Here is a 23,379-nt window from a genome sequence, read left to right as displayed (position 1 = left end):
GATGAAAATGATCACGGTTATTGCCATTATTACAATATGATTAAAATGTGGCTACCACAATCTACCATTAACATTGATGTTGGACAGAAATCATAATTGGCTTGTTCTTTAACCTCTTTTCCTAGGATGATATGATCTTAATCTCCGAGAACTGCGCTGCGGAGGCTGCTGTGCCAGATGGACACCACTGTTACTAGACCTCCAACTGTACAGTTTACGATGTTATGATCTTTCAAAGATTCAAAGAAATGAAGTTGGCCCCAAGGAATTCCCGGCTCACTTTTATTAGGATGCTGAAAGCCCAAACAAAGCACTATGGCAGGGTGGGTTTGGCTCATAGTATATGTAGCCTATGGAAGTTCAACCACATAGGACACAAAGGAGTTGGGATTCTTTCTTTATTTTTTCAACCATTGTGTAGGTAGTAACCAAAATTAGTCTCTGGCATTAGAGAGCACAACATAAAATGTTGAAGCTGTGTTTTCTCCAGTTAAAATAAGGTTGTGGGCTTACTTTCTAAAACCAAACAAACATGCACACACAGCCTTAGAAATATATAACAACACTTAACATGTCTAATTTGAAAATAAAATGTAGGTTCCAAATCTCACTCACATATTCAGCAGTAACAGCAAATCATAGCAGTTACAGCAAATGTGGATGAACAATCCTCAAAATTCATTAGCACCAGGAAATATTCTGAATATTGGTACATGACAGCTTAACGTGCTTCCTCTCATAGCATCCTCAGGGAAAAAGGAGCAAGCTCTAACTCACACAGGAAATCAAGTGACCTAGAGGGCTGAAATGTGGTCAGTTCAGAGATGCTTGATATTCGGCAGAAATGCTCTCTAGTATACACAAAACAACAATGATGTATGGTGCTAGCATAAGTGCCAATGCAATTTACCAGAGCAGTGTGCGTATGAGCTCCAAATTCATAATGAACTGCACGAAAGAAATCTGAGCAGCTCCGGGGATGGCTCACTTCGCCCCGCCTACAGATTTGTTACATTAGTGGGGGGAAATTGCAGGATTACACTGTAAGCACTGTAAACTTAAAACTACAAATGTGTACATGTAACAGAAGATTAGAGTGTTATTACATTTTTTGTTTGAAGTAATACAAACTAGGATTACAAAAATTGATGAGATTTCAAAAACTGGTTGAGCACTGTAAGCAATGTAAACTTAAAACTACAAATGTGTACATGTGACAGAGGATTAGAGTGTTATTAACTTTTTTGTTTGAAGTAATAACTAGGATTACAAAAATTGATGAGATTTCAAAAACTGGTTGAGCACTAAACTTAATGTGTACATGTAACAGAGGATTAGGGTGTTATTAACTTTATTTTGCTTGGGGTAATACAAACTATTTTTTCATTAAAACTTTTATTGTTCGGGTTTACAGTGTGCCTAACCTCATGTGTGCATGTGCAATTTTTCCCTGGATTCCCTGGCTGTTAGGGTAGGTTAGGTCACATGGTAGAGAAAGTACTGACTTACAGGTGGGGGGCTTCAGTGATGTCACTACATGTGGTTAATTGATCAAATAACACCTGTCCTACCAATTCAGAGTCAACTGGTTTTTGAGGCCTGCTGGAGGAGGAGCAGGGCCTAGTTTTCTCCCTCCATTGTAGCCAAATTTGTGTAGCCCATGTTACAGTGGGCTCGTTCACTGGCCGCAATATAAAGGGAGACGAAAAACAAAGTTCAAATTGATTACTTTTTAATATTAAGAAAAACAAATAATAATGGTGCTTTTAAAACAACTTCTACAAGTGCTTTATTAGTAGAATCTAAGGAAACCCTTATTAATTTAAGGTATGATAAATTGTCATTAACTTATTGGGTTAGGTGAAAAGGAAGTTGTAACAACCCAGCTCTGTCAGTACTTGTTGGGAATATGTTAAAATGTCCAGTGGGTTTGATTGGAATATTGACAATTTAGTGAATCAGTATGGATTGAACGAATTGAAGTATGGCCCAGCATTAGCTTTAAGTTGTGTTCCTCCATGGCTGCCTCCTGTTCCAAGCAAAGTTATCTCACCAAGCAATGTTACTGAAGCCTAGCCTGGCGAGCCAGACCCACATTAAAATGTAGGGTCTGGGCACTTACCGTTCGCAGTGCTCAGTCCGAGGGGCGGGATAATCAGTTGTCCTTTAAATTTCCTCTGCACGCAATAGGATATTTGTTTTCAAGTAGCAGGGAATTCAAGCCAAACCGTTGCAACTCTGCCATCAATCATTATGTTAAGCCCACCAAACGACTCTATACACGATTTTTATGGCCTGATTAAGTTTCGATTTCTGGAGATCACAAGCCAACGGAGAGTTGCTAGACTAGCCCTGGAAGCTGCCGCTAGGGGCGCGTCTAGATTTCTAGGCTAACTGAAGCCTGCAAACCATTTAAATACTTCATATTATGGATATCTGAAAATATTTATATGGTTCTAAAGAATCCAAAGGTCAATTGGTATAGGTATATACCAGAAATTGAAAAAAGATATGGATATAGAGTGAGTGACTTTTTATCAGTAGGCCTATACCCAATAGAGATGACTGCAATAATAAGTCATCTTAGGTGGGTTGAAGAGACTAAAGCTCTTAGATCACGTATGTACTGACTCAATGGCAGTACTACAAAGTTTTACTACAAACAGATAATGCAATATGTGCAGATTTGGTATTAGAGGTGAAGCATCTTTTTTTATAAACCTTGGATGAAAGTTTCACATGCGCACATGCAAGTTTCAGGTGAGCACATGAATGTTTCAAGTGAGCACATGAAAGTTTCACGTGAGCACATGAAACTAAACTTCAGATTTGTTTTTGCTCATGTGCCCTTAGGGGCTCCGTAGCATCATGTAGGCTAGGCCTAACATTAATGGCGTTAAAGTCATGAATCCTGTTAACTTGTAATTAGCACTAATTAGCACCATGTCATAGCAGCCAGGGCGAAGGAGTTTATAATCATCTTTGTAATGCTGCAGCCCATGCAAGACAGGAGCTAGCAGCAAGAATTGATGATTCAATGTTGCTCTGATTTTTTCGATTACAGCCAACACCATTATGAATGGAGTTTCCTGTAGATGGTGCTTGTGTATTTAGCAGGCCTATACTAATTTATGTAGGCTACGAAACAGAGATCAAGCCAGTTGATAACGTTTGAGTCTAATAAACCACACGGTGTCCCTGAGTTTTAGTTATTTTAGATGTCAACAAGACATTGCTTCTTTCTTCTTCCATTCATAGAAATAAGGAAATAAGCCCACTTCTTTGATTATGTTGGGGAGGGGAAATTAGCCTACGGATCTAAAGAGCAACGTTGCACAATAATTTATAGTAGCCTATAGTACTAGTCATAATGACGTTTGAGATATCTTCAACTTCCATTCTGCCTAGTCAAAACTGAATTAAAGATATCTTCAATTGTCATTTAAGATGTGTGACTGTGACGAGTTGAATGTTGTTTTCAATGTGACGTGATGGCAGATATCGTGAAGATATGCCGCCATTAAACAGAAGTCGAAAAGAGAAAGTGAAAGCAGTGGAAGTCAGCAGACCCTAAGCAGCACCAAGCGCGAAGATAAATAGAAAATTGAGTTTAACAAAATATGTGGCACTTATGACCTACAACTAATGTGGTAAGTAGGCCTATAATTTATCACTTCAAAAATATGAAGCCTAGGCGTAGGTTGCCTGTATGATTGCTTGTTACTGAGGCTATTTGCACGCAGAATTTGCAGCAGCCTACATTTAGCCTACAGGCATACAGGAAAGGCCTTTGTTTTTTAAATAGCTCCACGGTAGAACAAAACACAACCAAGTTTTTAAATATATATGATGGGTCTATTTTCTTAAATATATTGTTATTTAAATATTTTACTGTTTTTCATTTTATACTGTTTTACCGTTTTTCATTAAATAGCCTACTGTTTTACAGTAGGCCTCCCGCAAAACCGGAAATTGCAAAAAAATCTGCACTCTGCAAAAGTGTCAGGATCTTCTTTGCGGACATGGAACCCAAAAGTATTGCGATTGAACGCAAAAGGGGCCCTACAAATTCCCACCTCTAAAAAGACCCAACTCAAAAAGACAGATTCCACCATGGCTCTTCAGGTGCTCACGTGGCTTCATCACGTGTTGGTGAATAATGATCAGAAACCAACCAAATTTGGAATGTAGCCTACAAAACGGTGAAAAGTTTTGAAAAAACTAGTCTTTTAGCTGTTATTTAGTAAGCAAAAAAGTTGCGTACAACATGTATGGAAACTATTTAGGACTGCTAGAAAACCTTTCCCGGTGTCTATCTAAGAGTGCCAAGAGTGAAATGTTGTCATCATAGCAAAAGTTGGCTGCTATGAAGAGCCTAATATAAAACATGTAAACAAACAGCTTGTTTTGCTTTTTTTTTTTTTTTACTACATTACCCTTGTTCCACGTCTGTTAATTCATAGTTTTCAGTTAAAAAAGTCATAAAAGAGTAGGTGTTTCAAAACGTTTCACCTGTACTGGTCCTGACGGAGTTCCCATACATGTTGCTTTCTACATAACACCTAAAAGAGTAGGTGTTTCCAAAGTTCTGACCGGTAGTGTATGTACACATGCAGTTGGTATAATACAATGAAAGATAAACTAACCAGTTTATAGAAAATATATACCATTCGACATGCATGGAATGAAAGCGGGAATAACATAGCCTAACCGTGTGCTTGTAGGCTTAATTTTTAAAATAGAGACGTCACCATTTAATGTAATTTACAAGTACTAGAAGCTTTTATCAGCTCATAGGAATAAGTTGTTTGACAATTCAGTTCACCCTCAGTAGCCCCCAATTAACACCCTGTGCTACCAGCACTTGTCAGCTAACAAATAGCCTACAATGGGGCCCTATAGATTGTAAATAAGAACACCAAACATGTCTGGTATATGTATTCATTTAATTTAAACTTTCTGAATGATGGTGTGCAAATAGCCTGATTGTCTGCGGTAACATACGGAAAGACTTGTTTGGGAGATGTGATTGATTTAATTTCTGCTAAGGATATAAGAACAGAAGTCCAAACAAAAACAGGATACACTGTGGTGATGATGATACAAACTGCTATTGTTTATGAACTTGATCCCACTGATTCCACCTACACTTACCTGTACCTTGTAGAACTATCTTTTGGTATTGTAAGCATTTAACTGTCTTTCTCTGACCTCCAGATAAAGATGTTGGTCAGCGCTGACTTAGTGTGACTACAGCCACTCCTGCCTTTGAGACAATGTCAGGGAAAGGTACTGTATCAGAAATGAGTTGCTCGAAGTAGCACTCTGACTCTGAAAGGTGAGTGTTCCTTTAGAGCTGTGCATGTATTATATATTTTGTCGCCACTGAAAATGATAACGCCACTGACCAAGAAAAACCTAGTCTAGAGTGAAACATGCAGTATTACACTGTTATTTTGAGAGCACACTGTCAAGTCAAGGGATCTAGTTCACTGAATTGTCCAAAACTGGAAGTGACCACAGCAGTGCTGCAGAAGATACGTTCCTGCTGTGAATACAACTGCGCTGCAGCTGTGATCGTAGGCACGTGCTACACGTGAATGAGGCGTTACATCAGTCTTGGATTTGAGCTGCTTTCCACAAAAACCTCATTGAAAATGTCTCATCAATGTTGCAACAGCTGAAAAATATGCATTATGGCTGAACTTGTTAATTATGCCTACGACTACACTGCTGCAAAAAATAAAATCTAAGTGTTATTAATGTGAATGAAGAGACTTACCTAGCGCTCTCTCTAAAGATCATTTTGACTTAATTTAAGAAGACTTTGGGCCCTATCGTGCACCCAGTTTATCTTATTATATATTTTTCACCATGCACCACTTTTATTAAATCTTGCACCCACAGGTGTGGCAATTAAGTGTTTCTTTTTTCAGGCTATGTTTTTGATGGTAACCCCTTGTCAATAGTGAAAGTAACTAGATGTACCGCATAGCGGTACAAAATATGACCGCCGCTCAGTCCTGTACATCCGTTCCGCGAAAATAAAGCACACTTCAATTTGTCTCCATATTTTACTCCATCCCCCACTCTTGAAACTTTTGTGTATGGGTCATTCCGTGTGAAATCACCCAATTTCAGCGCAATTTGGCAGGTGACCCTCTCCGAAAAAATCGGAAAAAAATCACAGGTGTTTGTAGACCAAATCCATGCATAGATCTTAAATAGTATATCTGTATAACTAATCATTGCAAAACTACAGCCCTTTGAAACTTCAAGTCATTTTAAGCATTGTGGTGAACAATCCTTTTTGTTCAACTTCCAGCATTATTGGCTCTTTTGGTATTTCACACACATTAGTGAAACTATGTGATTAGAAGTAAATTTTCCTGTTGAATTAAAAAATCCAATCGGATCAGACGTATCTTGTATACTTTCCCCTCTGCAAAGCTCTGAAAATGGCTATAAATTCATAATGTGAAGACATCATCACCTTTGAGGGCTTCTCATTCAAAAAGTATGTGACACAAATTCATCAGATTTTTTTTCCTACACATATATGTATAATAAGGTCCTGTCCATGCATTAACTTTGGTTGTTATCATTTTCATATTTTCAGAGCATTTTTTTAAAATTGGGCTTGATTTTCAAAAAGCCTGTTTTCATCTTCTCATTTCACCACGTGGACAGTTAACAGGATTTTTTTTAATTTTACCATATATCATTCTGTATGTGAGGATCATCTGCCCAAACTTTCGGCTTGTTGCTGAGTTTCTTCATTGAGATAAGATTTTTTTAAAATATTGTCTATAAATCCACAAAATTTGTACTGGATCTGCAGTACCACTTTGCACCACATGTGGTGCTCTTTTAATACAATGGAAGTCAATGGAAGAGTAAGAGAGTCACTTGTTTGCTGCACATATCCAATCTAAACACACAGTTTATGGTTCATAGTTGAATTGGTCCAAATAATTATTGCAACATGAACAACATACTACTCATACATAAATCTTATTTATAGAAAATAAACTGATCAAGTAAATTATACACACATAAGACTGACTGGTCATCATACATGCAGCAAGAGGATTTAGCATAATTACCATCTTTGTAATGAGTTTTCTACATCAGCTTCAACCTATCAGTGCCTATGTGAGCACTTTAATAATTTTTAGCCAGCTGGTTAGGCAAAGTCTATATTCATCGTCATATGCTTGGGATGCAGTCCTCTGTGATACATAGACAAAGAGCATCAAGATGGAGATCAGTGCTTTAACAAACAATCAAACAATGGGTTTCTAAAATTCAGTTCATCAAGGTATTTCACTTGATGAAGATGACCATGTGTGTTTCCATCACAAGTATTCATAACAAGGTTTGAGGACTCGTGGATCCAAGAGGCATTTGTAAAAAGATGATAAATCTTTAGTATTGATTTTTCTGCATCTGACAATGCACTGAATTTTAGAAACCCCTTTTTACTTTAACCATATGAACCATAAACTGTGTGGTTAGATTGGATATGTGCAGCAAACAAGTGACTCTCTTCCTCTTCCATTGACTTCCATTGTATTAAAAGAGCACCACATGGTGCAAAGTGGTACTGCAGATAAAGTACAAATTCAGTGGATTTATAGACAATATTTGTAAAAAATCTTATCTCAATGAAGAAACTCAGCAACAAGCCGAAATTTTGGGCAGATGATCCTCACATACAGAATGATATATGGTAAAATTTTAAAAAATCCTGTTAACTGTCCACGTGGTGAAATGAGAAGATGAAAACAGGCTTTTTGAAAATCAAGCCCAATTTAATAAAAATGCTCTGACAATATGATAATGTTAACAACCAAAGTTAATGCATGGACATGACCTTATAATCCATACATGAGTGGGAAAAAAATCTGATGAATTTGTGTCACATACTTTTTAAATGACAAGCCCTCAAAGGTGGTGATGTTTTTTCACATAATGAATTTATAGCCATTTTCAGAGCTTTGCAGAGGGGAAATTACACAAGATACACCTGATTTGATTGGATTGTTTAATTCAACAGGAAAATGTACTTCTATTCACATAGTTTCACTACTGTGTGTGAAATACCAAAAGAGCCAATAATGTTGGAAGTTGAACAAAAAGGATTGTTCACCACGATGCTTAAAATGACTTGAAACTTCAAAGGGCTGTAGTTTTGGAACCATTAGTGATACAGATATACTATTTAAGATTTATGCATAGGTTTGGTCTACAAACACCCGTGATTTTTTTCAGATTTTTTGGGAGAGGGTGACCTTCCAGCCACTGGGTGATTTGACACGGAATGACCTGTATGCTTGTTTGGCATGCCTGAGTGTGTGTGTGCGGCTGCACAGAAAGTAGCCTACTGGTGCTGAAAAGGTGAATAGATTGTAGAATAGCCAAAGAAGATGTAGCATTGTTATAAAACCTTTAAAATCTCTAAACAATCACAAGTAGGGCAGTTCATCACAGTTCATCCATTGCAACTGGATTGATGAAAGGTCACTTACACCTGTAGGCTACATTGTATTTGGGAAAAGCAAAAGGTATCAGCATAATGTTATTTATTTATTTATTTGTTTATTTATTTATTTATTTACAAAAACATCTCAGCCGTTTTCAACAGCTATCAAAAACAAAGGTCATTTTTGGATGGATGGATTTTTTTGTGAATGTTTCTTCTTCTACATAAGATTTTAGTCATCTTTAGTTCATGTAATACTTTATTGTCAATGCACAAATTAAGTAACAGTAGTCTGAAACGTTATTGTTAATGCACAAATTAAGTAACAGTAGTCTGAAACGAAATGCTGTTTTACTAGTGGTGCAAATAACTGACATGTCCAAATGGGCCTTGATGAAATGCGTCGCTAGACTGTTCATACACATTTTAACGGGCCAAAGTTGAAGAGCTGTTGTCCGTTATTGTTCGTGCAAATATAGGCTGATTCATGTTCCCTTGCATTGTGTAACTGAGGTCCATGGCTAGTCTGGCTTTCACCAGACCAAGCTCAATCTTTTAAGAAATCAAAAAATAAATAGCGGGCAGATCAGGCTGGGTTCACCAAGCGAGCCTAGTCCATAGGCACCCGATATTGTTCACGCTCTGGCTATTCTAAATGCAAAAATGCATCAGGGAGTTATGACAAAACTGTAACTAACAAACTAGATCCTAATAGAAAGCTGTTAGCTTCCTTAAGCTACAGGTAGGCTTATAAGGTAGGCCTATTTACAACATAAATTGTCAATAAGCTATGCTGGCGACGCAAATAAAATCTCCTTTGGAAACCAATGGCTTAAGCCTTACAGTATCAAGCGGACTTAAATTGCCATATCGTGGCGAAAAGTTGTAATAAAATTCACGCAGCTCCATGAGTCAAGGAAAGCGCGAATGAAGTAGCCACCTCTAAATGGGACCCACTAGCCTACACAGTAGCTTATGGTGTGTTGCTAAAGCAGCCATAATGAAATGAAGGTGTCATTGTTTGGATACTTCACACACACGTGCTTTTTAATTTCACAGACTACAACTACCAAGCTGGAATCAAAGCACATCGATTCCCCTCTCACACCCTGCACGCACTTCAAACAAAATAAACAGGCGTCTCAGTCTCACGCATGTAGGCAAAACTGTATCAGATCGGTGTAACGTTGGTAAATCTTCCATTGCACAGAATGATTTTTGTAGCACGTGCAACAAATTACAGTCGAAAGATACAATTACAGTGCTGTTATCAATTTGCTTGGTATAACCGCATTTATAGTTTTCTACAAATGCAATCAATCAAATTGGCCTCCATCACTCAACCAACGCTAACGGTAACATTGCCTAGGTCCTTATTGATATTATAAGATTAACGTACCTGCAGTAAAAACCAAGCATGTCCGATAAACATCCTCAGATTTATTTCGGCTTCAAGAAGAAATGGGAATTACATTTCATGTGAACATCATCCTATCCTTATTAGACGTTCTCTGCGGTAAACTATAGTCCTTGTAGGAAGCGGCCATTGTATTCCAACCCACGTTTAACTTCCAACAAAATTACGTCTCACTGCAACGATGCGCCATCTAGTGGACAAACGACTACTTATCGCCAATACTGGAAATGCAGCCATGATGATGATGATGATGAATATTTATTTTGGCTTTCTTTTAATCCTACTGAATTTGTAATTATGTATCAGCCGTTCTAATACCGATAGTATGTGGGTGCCTGTGTGTGTGTGCATGTGTATATGTGTGCACCGCCATCTACAGGCCAATGAGTGTACAGTCACTAAATGTACACATAATCTATTTTTTTAAAGACCCCCCCATGGATGAAATTCTACGAAACTTGGCATACCCCCAGAGAAGGCCAGGTCAATCATACACATAAAATTTGGTGCAGTTCTGAACATCTTAACTGAAGATAGGGACGATTAAAGCAGAATAATATTGCATTTTCATTTTTTACCGGGGGGGTGCAAATCACAAATGAGTGATTATGGGCCAGATTGATGTGGGCCCTTGAGACCAACATACCATAAAAGATTCTTCATCCTCGGTGCCACGGTTCAGGTAGTTATTTAGGAAAAACTGCTTTTTTTGCGGTTCGGGGGGCCCAGCACGGGGGGGGAGTGGACCCCGGGGACGAAACGAAATTTTTCCGTAAAAGTCTAGTGGGGCTACATACCCACCAAATTTCATGTGCCCCGGTGGTTCGGTGTCCCGGGTATCGTTGACCAAAAATTCAGGAAGTAGATGACGGGAAAAAAAAAAAAAAAAAAAAAAAAAACTTTGACAATCCCTATATGACCGCTTCGCTAGCTTCGCTAGCGGCGGTCATAATTAACTGTCTAGAACTGTTTTTTTGTTGACTATGAGACCACGGTCAAGTTAGTTTCACTTTGTCTATGAGTTCAAATAATAGGCCAGTGCAGCTGCATGTAGGTTATACTCTGCTAGTCACAAACAGCTTTTAATAAAGCAAGGTTTAGTGGAATCCCTGTTCCATTCAGTCTCGCTTGCAAGTAGATTCTCCTCTAGCGAGACCATCCATGGCAAAAGATGCTGTAAGGTGCGCAATATCATCACCCCATTCACAGACTGTTTATCGCACTCCCCTCCAGGAGGCATTACAGGTTAGCCTAGAAATCTAGACACACCATAGCGGCAGCAAAATGTAATTTCGGTCAGGCCAATCACATCGTATAGAGTCGGTGGGCGGGCTTAACATAATGACGGCAGAGTTGCGACGGTTCAGCGTGAATTCCCCGCTACTTGAAAACAAAGAAGATGGATGCGGCTGCTGGCGAACTGCTCGAGTTAAGCTTTTTTTTTAATTGGCAAAAGTTTGATCAACTAGCCAACTTGTTCCACTGGTGGAAAAACGCATGGGACTCATGAGTTCTAGCGATATCTTATTGCGAGCAGATGGAATTTGAAAGACAACCGTTTATCCCGCCCCTCGGATTGAGCACTGCCTATTGTGATCTCCGAGATCTTGATGTGGGTCTGGCTCGTCAGGTTAGTTACAGGTATCTCCGCACCCAAACCAGCAGATTAAGAGGAAGCTTCTTCCCTGCCGTCACCCTAATGAACTCTAGCTCTGCATCCCGCTGACAACCAACAAACCAAACTTACTGTTCATATCTGTCTATATGGTTCATACTAAATATCCATATTTATACTGATTTTCTTATTCTGTTAATACACTGCATATATCTATATTATTCTTACTACTCTAGTGCAGTGTTACTGCTACTACACTGCACATATATGTACATATTCTCCATACTACATAGCCATATTCATAGTCTGCTCTTATAAGGTTACTGCTAATACACTGCACACATTTATTAGAGAGGATGCATCCCCTCTATTGAAATCCGGAGACTTCTTATTACAGTGCATGAAAATGCACTGTACTGTTCTTCCTAGGCAACAACTTTATCTTCTTATTATTATTCCGCTTACCACTTTTTCCGTACGCAATTTCTCTTGAACAGTTTAACTTAGAAACTTCATTCAAACTTTGTAACGTAGGTCTTCAAACAGATCAGGTTGGTATGTCTGTTCAACTTTTCAACTTTTATACTTTTTAAACTATTAAAGAAAAACTTTTAAAAAATCCCCATAGACTTAACATTGCCGATTATGACATCATAATACGGCCGTTAAGCAATTAGAATCCTATGGCAGGTGTTCAGGCCACCTGGATCAACTGCCAGTCTCAGGCTTTAAGCATACAAACTGGCCCTATTAAGACTACACATCCTGTTCAACTGCTTCCTCTGCCAAAAACGGTTTCAAAATAAAAGTCCTCACTACAATATTTCACCAAAGATGGTTGATTACGAAGATACTTCATGAGAGGCCATTTCCTGTCCCTGGAAATTTATGCAAATAGGGTAGCAGTACACGCCCCCGCACATTTATGCAGTGATCGGGCTCTCTTTTTAACATTGAGGTCTATGGCAGAATCCAAGAATTTCCCAGAATTTGTCAAAGCCTTATTTTTCTTATTTCAGTAGAATGTCGTGGTAGTATGACCCTCCAGTCGGGAGAAAATCAACATTAATGAAGGTGTACACCAAGTTTATTTTGTACTCCGGCTTGTCTGGCGTGGAACCGAGGCGTTCAAACGTAAGTCATACGTCAGTGACACGCCCCTGTGCAGGCGGGAACTGAACCAGAGCCCGTTTCTGACTGAACTCCACTTTGCCCTCATAGACATGAACTAGGACGACCCATCTTGCTACGCATTCATTTTAGCAAAACTGCTAAAAATGATTAGCTAAGTTAGCTAAGTAACATGGTTAGCATAGTTAGCATGCTAATATGTTAGCATGCTAGTTAGCATAGTTAACATAACTACTAAGAATGATTAGCTAAGTAAGCTAAGTAACATGGTTAACATAGTTAGCATGCTAGCATGTTAGCATGCTAGTTAGCATTTTTAACAAAACTGCTAAAAATGATTAGCTAAGTTAGCTAAGTAACATGGTTAGCATAGTTAGCATGCTAGCATGTTAACATGCTAATTAGCATAGTTAGCATGACTACTAAAAATGATTAGCTAGGTTAGCTAAGTAACATGGTTAGCATAGTTAGCATGTCTCAGGCTTTAACCCTCTATACCCCGTAGCGGCCATCGACGGCCGTTCTGTATTCTCCTGTAACGGCCGCGGCCGGCCGCAATTCTTAAAGAGACATCTGCTACAGTATAACCTTCATACATGAAATAATACAGCGTTAGTGGATACATAAACACCAGACTTTTATTTTGACACACTTAAATGGCTAGGTCACTATTGACATTTCTCCGGTATTTTTGAGTTTAGCCCTTTTGACTGACCGGCTGAGGACTTACGGTGCCTCTGGAGTTATGGCTTCTAACAAGCGTCCGCGTCTTTTCTCATTAGATGAGATAGTATTGATGTGCATCCACCATGTTTTGATGTAAGTGACGATCATATTGATGTAAGAAAATGACAAAATAAAAACATGAAAGTGAAATATATTTAACGTTAGCATCCTCCCGTTTATCATGACTGACTTAGCTGCCTCTCTGGCATAAAAAAAATCGTATGGCTGTCACTGTGAAAGTCAGTTTGAGTTTAGCTAGCATCAGCAAAATATAGGCATAATTCAGTGATGGGTCATGGCCTAATTAACAATAAAGTTTATGATAAACCCATGCCAGGTTTATTTGCAGTTATATCTTAACACATAACATTAACATTACCCCTTTCTGGCATGTACAGTAAAGCTAACATTATCAAATCCCACTTACAGATAGTTATTGCAAACTAGGCTACTACTTATGTACAGTATGTCTCTCTCAATGAGTTTTTATGTTGACTAATAACCAAAGCGGGAACCACCGTTGTGTTTTCTGCTTATGGATGTCAGGAAAATGTATTTGTATACAAGTAGGCCAATGTCTCGTCATCTTTGTGATAAAAAAAAAGCCTGCTAATTTGCTACCTTCACTCATGTAACGTTAGTCTGAGACTCGTAATGTTAACGTTAGCACAGGATAGGTTGAAGGTTAGTGAACGAGTGCAACAGGTTCATTATGATCAACTGATCAAGTTTAGATAAATTATATAACATGATGTGCATGTAAAACAAAACGTAAATCCATGTCAGGTTTAACAGTCCCTGTTCTTGGTGACATGCTTATCAAATGAGTCACGATTTCATGCGCTATGCTTCTGGCCTACGTTAGTTCAAATCCTCATCATTTTTTAGCTGTAGCCTAAGGCTTACTGTCCAGCTAAATCCCAAATAAGTGCAAGATATGCCAGTCTATTTCAATGAAATCATTACTCATATAGTATCTTGTTTCCCAGCTTCTAATACAGAAATATGTGAACCATATTCATAACTTTTTGTTAGTGAAAGACTGAGACTGTAAGTGAGTAGGCCTATGGCCGTCTATGGGAAACATGAATATATAATTCTTAATGGATCATATATCATTTGAAAGAGCAATTTCTAATCTTTAAACTGAAAGAAACTTACAATTGACACTTTTCATTAGATTTTTAGTTATTCTTGGTTATTTGAAATGTTTCTCAAATTGCCCTTTTCTCGTAGAATTCCCAGGAATCTGGGGCATTGTTGTAGAATTCCACTGGGGTATAGAGGGTTAAGCATACAAACTGGCTCTATTAAGACTACACTCCTACCCACTGTAGCTAGTTAGCATGGTTAACATAGTTAGCATGTTAGCATTTTTAGCAAAAACTGGTAAGCATAGTTAGCATTTTAACATTGTTAGCATGCTAGTTAGCATAGTAACTTGGTTAGCATTATTATCTTTGTTAACATAGTTAGCATAAATGCTAGCAAACATTAGAGCCATTCCAACTGTCAGTTATCGTCAACTATCTACCTAAATTAGGGATGCACGATATATCGGCGGCCGATATATTATTAGCCGATAAGTGAAAAAATGAAAATATTATTATCGGTCCGATAACAGAATTCTGGCTGATAATTTGCGCCGATATTTTTTAAAGTCCTAATTTAGGCCTACGTAAGGTCCGTCTGGCTACACTGAGCTACTTGAGCTTGGTTGGCTATACTTTTTCCTCAATATAATGTCAGCGGTGTGAATGTATTTCACCACTCTAAAAAAATCTGTGGATGTGCGTTCATTTGGGAATCTGTGCATCTCAAAATCCTCTCGTGAATGATCCGCCATTTAACCTTAACAGAGCGGAGCTCAGCCCTATCTAGAGCCGTCTTGTGCTGGTGTGTTTGCACTTTACTGCGCTGGTCGTCGGGGAAACAAATAAACAAACTCGTTAGTGGGACGAGTACATAAGTAGGCCTAGTTCTAAGTTGTGTTTTAGTATTATATTTGCATTACTTTAGCTTAGGTTTTGTATTATTACCTAGAAATATGCTAACCATTCGTGCTTCAGTTCCAGACAGGTCATCATAATAAATTATTAAAACCTTCGGGGCTAACTCCTTTCATTTCTGCTGCAGCAGGTTGTGCGCAACAGAGTAGACGGACATAAGATACAGTCTGAGGAGTTGCAGCTTTATTCAGTTACCCGCAGTTGAAACTAATACTAAGTTTCCCTCACAAACTCTGATTTGGTCGCTATACTGTAGCTTATTCCAAGCTGAGCCGTTTATGAGCGTTTAGTCCTAAATCAAAACGATTCAAACTCTCTAGCCACTCACTCACAATTCACTGACGTCAGGTTCACTTAATGGAGCCACACATACTGTAGGGCTAGGCTACTGTTATGTTGACTGCCGTACTATTGAGGACTATTATGAGTTTTGTCCATCATTTGGTGGTAGGTAAAATTACTGCAATAAAATTATGCTTATTAAATGCTTTCCCCAAATCACTTTTCACAATTTTTTTTTCAAGAGTAATATTATCGGTTATCGTATTGGTATCGGCCACAACAAACCAATAAATATCGGTTATCGTTATCGGCCCTAAAATTCCATATCGGTGCATCTCTAACCTAAATAATTTAACCATTTAAACTATCCACCTATTTAACTGTTCAGTCATTCCAACTATATTAAACCTCATCTACCTAGCAACCAATATCGTTTGTTTTTACTCTGTATGATATTTTACATCATATTTTTTGCATTTTCATGCACTGTATTTCCTTCAGGAAATGCTTTTGTAGTTATTATTATTATTTTTCTTTTTACCTTTTTGTGCGCACTATTCAGCCCAAACCGCTTAACGTACAAATTTGGTTCAAACACCGTTCCGTAGGTCCTATCCGTTTTTCATTTTTGAGAAGTTTATACTTTTTGAGATATTTGTAATTAAAAGTGTATTTTTCCCCCATAGACTTGAATGGGGGCTGTGATGTCATAATAGAGCCAGCTGCGCTCGTTAAGTAGTTCTCAGAGCAGTTCCCAGGCTAATCAGAACACTGGCACAGGTGTCACCTGTGAGGAATTCAACTGTCTCAGCCTCTAAGCATACAATCTAGCTCTACCTGAACTACACATCCTGTTAAAGTGTTTTCTGTGTGTCAAAATAAAAGTCCCAGCCATATTTCATGCATTCAGCATTATATCTCCAGAACGGCTTGACTTACATGCTTCAAATTTGGTACGAGTGTTTTTATGGACTCAAAGATGAAGTGAGTTGAAGTTGGAGGTTGAAGGTCAAATGTCAAGGTCAAAAACACCTTGAGTATGTTATCTCAAGAATGCCATGTCACACAAGATTCAAATTTGGTTACTCCAAAAGCACCTTTGCAGGTATCACAATTACCGTACCAACCAGCTAGCAGCAAGCTCAACAGCCCCACCAACACCCTAACCAGCAGACTGCATCCCCTCGTGTAATTCCTCGGAATTGCATTTCTAGTGTTTAATTGATTTGTAATCAACCTTCTGTAAACCAAATGTATACCTCTGTCTACACTGCACTTTATATCAATCTATACTATACTATATGTTATGTCCAGGGTGCGATTTGTGTAAAAATCAGAGGGGGGGATGATTTTGAATAAGTTTAAAAAAAAAAAAAAAAATTAACGAACGATTCATAGCCTAGTAATGTCATTTTAGTTTTAGTTTACCGTGGTGTATGACTTTAAACAGCGAGTGTGCTTGGTATGATGATCAGCTCCTCTAATGCAGGGTAGGACTACGTTTTGACAAGCATACAAATTCACCTTGTTCTTGCCCCATCTGAAATGACTTCTCTACTTTTGCTGCCTCCATCCTTTCTGTATTTGTTGTGTAAAAAAACGTTGTATATGATGGCACTGAAGTCTTAAGTTAGTGAATTGGCTAACAGTGTTAGTTGGTAACCAAATACCCTACACATTGCGCTACACGCTGCGTAGGCTACGTGCATTCTCTCTCCTGCTGATTTGCGTTCGGTAGCCAAGTGCATAATATTGCAAAAGTTGAAAAAATAAATGCGTTTATTGTAGCCTACAGAAAATAAATAGCCTATCATACTGTCAGTTAATTGCCTACAGTGCAGTGAAGAGTTTGGAGAGTAAAGTAATAGGGCAACTTGAAGTTTTGTGAAAATAATTTACGAACCAGAACATAAAGACCATGAAGCCTCTATTTCTTGCAGCTGTTAAAACACCCGCTAGATAGTTTAAATACCCACCAACATTCGTTTTTGCAGTACAGATTATTTCTAAAAGTTATTTGTCTACTACTGGCTGATTTATCAAACGAGTGCTTTCTCGTTCGTCCTCCGCAAACTACAGGTGTTTCGGTAGAGAGCCATTGAATAAGCGATGCCAAGCAATTTCTGTAACACTTTTTGTGACATTCAGCAAATATCTCCTCATTTAATGTAGGTTCCTTCGGACAATAGGCCTACGTTCTACTCTACGTGCAGTTGTCCTCCATCTCAGTTGCATCAGTTTTCTAATTTTGAAGGTTCTAAAACATTATTATGCTTCACTGAATCCTTCTCGTTTTCTTTCATTTGTCCAGCTAACTTTTCCATTGAACCTAGCCATCGATCAAGGCCAAATTAAGTTATCACGCAGCCACTGTGTCAGCAACATCAGTGCTGACGGTGACGGTGCGTTTCTGATGTCAGATTATTATGTAGGCTAGCCTACTAGACTGTTCTCACGTTGCAGCGCTTTACTTATATGAAGTAGCATTAATCAATATGAGGGGCAGAGGGGGATAAATGTTGTCCCCCCCGATGATAAAAATAATTTAGCAGAGGTAGGGATAGGAAAACCAGAGGGGAGGAAATCCTCACCATTCCCCCCTACAAATCACACCCTGGTTATGTCTATTCACCAACTGTCTGTACTTTGTATATCTCATTGCACTTTTCTGCTTTTTTGCACTTCTGATTAGATGTAAACTGCACTCCGTTGTCTTACTTGTACTCTGCATAATGAAAATGAAGTAGAATCAAATCTATTCTAATCTAATAATTCCTTCAAATGTGCCGCTGACTATCAAAATACATATGCGCTGTTTGAAGTTGCGCTGCTTGCTGTTAAAGGGAATGACAGATATCATTCTCATTGGTTTAAAGAATGTTACGGCCAAAACACACCCATGACTGATTAACCCTTAGAACCCGATTGACGCAAAGTGCGTCAAAAAACACACCCTTTCTTCTCTGTTACATTGCTCCAGAACGGTTCATCGCAGCGAGATGAAACCTTTATTGCACGAGCAGAAGTGGGGCTTTCCAACGAGACTACACACTTGTCTGTACGATCAAGTATGAAAATTAAAAGAAATCATGAAATTAAATCAAATTGCATCATATTTACAGTCTATACTTCTCTGCATTCACCTGCACACACATTACTCTAGTTTGAATTACTCGCGAACCCGTGATCGCATCGATATGGCAAGCATATTAGATGAAAGAGGGGGCACAGGGCTATCCATTGGTACCATGTTTATCGATCCTTCTGGCTTATAAAATCAGACGAAGTGACTGCAAAATAATAACATCATGTACACAAACCAACGCTGCACACTCATTACTCTCGTTTGAATTACTCGCGGACCCGTGATCGCATAGATATGCCACGCATGTCAGATGAAAGAGGAGACTCAGAGCTATCATTTGATACCAAGTACATCCTTCTGGGTTATAAAACAGACGAAGTGACAGCAAAATAATAACTTCATATAGCTGGACTTACCCCACGTTTTTGTCTGTTCTTGTGGCAAAGCATGTTTATAATCCAATGCTATCATGTGTTTCTCTATGGCAAAGCATGTTCATATTCCGGTTTTGAGATCCTAGCAAATTCCTGCATGGCATCCAATTCAAGGCTCACATTGCATCCCAATTTGTTCAACAAATAAACACCTTTTTTGCCTTTACTTTTTTCATGGCAATGCAGTAAAGAGTTGAGAATTATTATGACTGCATACACACAGGCACGCAGGCTAACACGCAACCTCGGGTCAAGTCAGGTCAGATCAGTTCGTGTCACAGATATGGAGCGCAGAAAGGTAATTTTTCATCACTAAATAAAAAATGGCATTTATTTCCGTAAATCACACAGCAAATATTTTTGTAAATTGCTCAGCCCCAGAGTATCCCTCCAACATGGCAATTATATTGCCCGATTCAGGACAGTCTGACCTACACACATGAAATGCATGTAGAGCTGTGAGCTTGCAGTGGTGAGATACATGTCGAAATATAAGAATTTTTATAATACACTTTTTATATTTTAATTCTTTAAAAATCAAAATAAAATCAATGCTAGTATTAATACATGAAATGATGGCAGATCCGAATAGCCTAAACTCTCCTGAAAAAAACAATATATAATATATGTGTGTGGCACTTACAATGACCAGAATAAATCCTTATGAATAAAGGTAGTGAAAATGCCCTAAAAACAGCTTAGGGTTCTAAGGGTTAAGAACAATTATTTTGCGCCCTAGCGTTTCACTCCATTAAATTACTGATTGTGGACTGGCCACTCCTTTAATGTCTATAAACTTTGCACCACTGACCATACGTTTCATACGTCGCCAAAATAGGGCCCTTTGACTTATTTTAAGAGACTTATCAAGACAAACTTGCTCAACGCACTGGCAGCCAAATTTGCTTGTTTTTAGGACAAATTTAAGACACTGGCAGACACATTTGCTTGTATTCAAGATGGGAGATCTTAAAATAAGTCAAACTGTTCTTAAATTAAGTCAAATGACTACGAGAAAGTACTATTTATACTAAAAGCTGTATTATATACTAAAAATGTCTCTTTATACTGAAAACAATACCAACTACATTTTCTGATCTTGATATAAGATTAATAACACTTGTTTTTTGCAGTTTTTGTGTAAAGCAGAGCTCAGATTGCGTCTTGATCTACTCTTGAAAAATGTTGGATCACTGTGCAGAACACATTAGAGGACTTGTAGTCTTGTGATGGGGAGGCTTGATATTTTCTACACAACATTTTGATTTTCAAATTTAATGTGACACTTTCTTTTGGCAGTTGTTAACCCATACAATATATTCTGGTTCTCAAATTATTATATTTTTTGTGCCTTAGTATCATGGAGAAAAGATCATCATCCCCTACACAGAGCTGTGTGTCCATGAAGAGTGATGATTCTAAAAATGGCGTGCCGCCTGACTTCAGAGAGACAGAGCTGCCCTCTAAACAAAGGTATTTAGAGCTGTCACCTTCACTGTCTCAGCTGTCATGTCACTCTTATGTCTACTGTCAAGTAAAGTGTTACCAAAAGCTCTTTCATGTGATGTGATACATGTGATGTCTGTGTGATGAGTAGGCTACTTCTTGAGTAGTTCAACTGAGAAGAATGGGTGAATTTGGACGCACTTTCTTTCTTCCGTGCGCTGTCACTCTCTACACTATGTAAAAGACTAAATGAATTTGTGCTGTGAATGCTAAGATTATTTTGATAGACCATAGGCTAATAAAAATCTCTATTAGTTGGATGCAAAGCAGAATTATTAAAGAAGGGGGCACTAAGGCCAACATGGCCTGTAAAACACTGATTTTCAAAGGGGCATCAGGCCCAACGCAAGGGGCAACGACGGCCATGGCCGTTGTGGCCGCCGAGAAATTCCTCCCCTGGTTGTGTGCATAGTTTCATAGAGGTAAACGGTTAAGAATATGAAATATGAAATATTGAAATAATGTATTTCTAGAGACCTTTTCTTAAATTGTCTCAAATTGGTTCCAGTGTCATGGAGAAAGGATCAGCATCCCCTACACAGAGCTGTGTGTCCATGAAGAGTGATGATTCTAAAAATGGCGTGCCGCCTGACTTCAGAGAGACAGAGCCGCCCTCTGATCAAAGGTATTTAGAGCTGTTACCTTCACCAGAGAAATGTGTTTCATATTTCATTTGAATTGAAATGTCTATTTGAATGTCAAATATATATAACCAATGTCAGGGCACTACTAGGTTACTTCAGTTCCACCTATTAGAGATGGGGATATGTTTTCAAGCTAATTCCAACTTTCACGGCTTTTCATTTAGGTGTGCCCAAACTGATTTCCCTTCGCTGTTAGGGACTTTTTTTGGCTTTTGACTTGACAATTGCTCCTCTGCTTGTAAGGAGAGAAAAACAGACACAACGTGCTCCTCACAGATGATGAGAATTGCGTTGGCCACTCTCAGGTTGAGCATGTGTGTGAACAATATGTAGACTGGTAAAGCAATAGTAATTACATGAAACCACAATTTGATCTGACTCCATAAGATTAAGGACTTGTATCTCAAATTATTTACCAAGTAACTATAGCAAAGCATGGCATGGCATACAAGAATTAGTGATATACAATTGGTGGGTAAATTAACAATTTATTGACCAATAAGCTTAAATATAAATGGTACAGTAGGTAAACATGGCCTTCTGTAACAGAGGAACATAGGAACAAAGTAAGCCTAACCAAACAACAAGTTAGAATGTCAAATAAACCAGATAAAACGATTAATCAAATTAAGAAAATAACAAACCCCAGAAAGAGAGAGAGAAGAACAGAGATATATAGACAGACAGACAGAGAGAAAAAGGCTGAGACCCAAAGGAAAGAGAAGAGAAGAGTAGTAACTGTACTGTAAGTAAACTGTTCAAAAACATTATGTATTAAAAAAAATACACCCATTTAAAATGCTACCTTCAGATCTAATGTCAGACCTTTGATAGACTTTATTTGTATGCCAGTGTTGCCATGGACATAGACAACTTCTTTGACCTGAGGCCCGGTCATGGCATACTTTGGGGTCATAGGGCCCACCTACATGAACCCACCCCCCATCAAATTATCATTATATTACATCACAATTATTACATTTTATGCTATATTGTTATACATGCACTTCAAAGCAGCCAGTGTTTAAAGTGCTAACATTGTTCACAAAAAGTTTGTAAAAAAAACATGCACATCAGAGGACTGCATTACTAATGTAAAATATAATAGTTCCATTGCTTTTGCATGGTTGCATGATAAATACTCAAAACAATAGCAATTATATGGGTGTCATCGTTTTGGGATGTTTCCCTCATGCAAGCATCATACACTGGTAGGCAAATGGAAAGAATATTGACATATTTAATTATGCCACAAGCTTTTGGCCACGTTATTCAAATTTGACTATACAATACTCTAGATAGTGTATTATAGTCTGTGCTCTGTTTTTATGGAAGTTGCACAAATCCACATTGTTCTATTAAATGTAGTTTCATAGCTTTCCAATAGGTTGAATTGGAGCTTTGCTACCAACGTTATCAAGTGGTTTCAGTTTCTCTCGCACATTGAATGAACGCTCATACCACCATTTAATTGTATGCCTCTATGTTTGATGACACCAAATTAGCAAGTATTTCCTACTGATCGCAACCGCTGTCTCGCTATCCGGCAAAAGATTCTTTGGGCGCCGCCATTGGCCGAATACCGGCGCCCATTGACTTACATTGAACACATGTAAACAAAACCTCAATTATATGCTCAAACTAACGCCGCTGACTTATGACAACAACCATTCCACTTTGATACGAAACTACGTTTTTGTACAACATGTATCCAGCAAAAATTACAGAATTTGGATCAAGTAATGTGGAGAAATATCGATATTAAGAAAATTGCCGCTGCGTGACGCCGAATTAATGGCATTTCCCCTTGTCCATGAGTCACGTAGGCTATAACAGGTCACGTCGGTGGCCGTTATCCCTCACACAAAAGAATTAAGCAATATGTTAGCTGGATGACACGAATATTAGTAAGGAAAAACAAGATTTTTACCGTAATGTCCAGTGAAATTACATATGTTGTGGCGCTATTGCGCGGCACGGCCAGCAGATGACATCATTGCACTACAGCAACCAGGAACCAGCAATAAACCTAGACACTCGAGATT

General features: G+C 38.3%; 1 protein-coding gene across 2 annotated transcripts in view; it reads left to right on the top strand.

Annotated features, from left to right (window-relative positions):
* Window positions 1-3,552: 3,552 nt before the first annotated feature.
* The window catches only part of LOC143132392 (uncharacterized), a 151,276-nt gene continuing 131,449 nt past the window's right edge, over window positions 3,553-23,379 (top strand). For both annotated transcript variants that reach the window (XM_076291874.1, XM_076291873.1), the window contains exons 1-4: window positions 3,553-3,650; window positions 5,218-5,338; window positions 20,541-20,657; window positions 21,199-21,315. In XM_076291874.1, the coding sequence (XP_076147989.1) occupies window positions 20,545-20,657; window positions 21,199-21,315 (230 nt within the window). In that variant the 5' untranslated portion in view covers window positions 3,553-3,650; window positions 5,218-5,338; window positions 20,541-20,544. The remainder of the gene's footprint in view (window positions 3,651-5,217; window positions 5,339-20,540; window positions 20,658-21,198; window positions 21,316-23,379) is intronic.

Source organism: Alosa pseudoharengus, unplaced genomic scaffold, assembly GCF_046254945.1.
Source record: "Alosa pseudoharengus isolate Yale_2024_CS ecotype anadromous, Long Island Sound unplaced genomic scaffold, YU_APseudo_1.1 YU_APseudo_1.1_scf_19, whole genome shotgun sequence".
In the NCBI taxonomy this organism is placed as follows: Eukaryota; Metazoa; Chordata; class Actinopteri; order Clupeiformes; family Clupeidae; genus Alosa; species Alosa pseudoharengus.
This window is presented reverse-complemented; position numbering and strand designations above follow the sequence as displayed.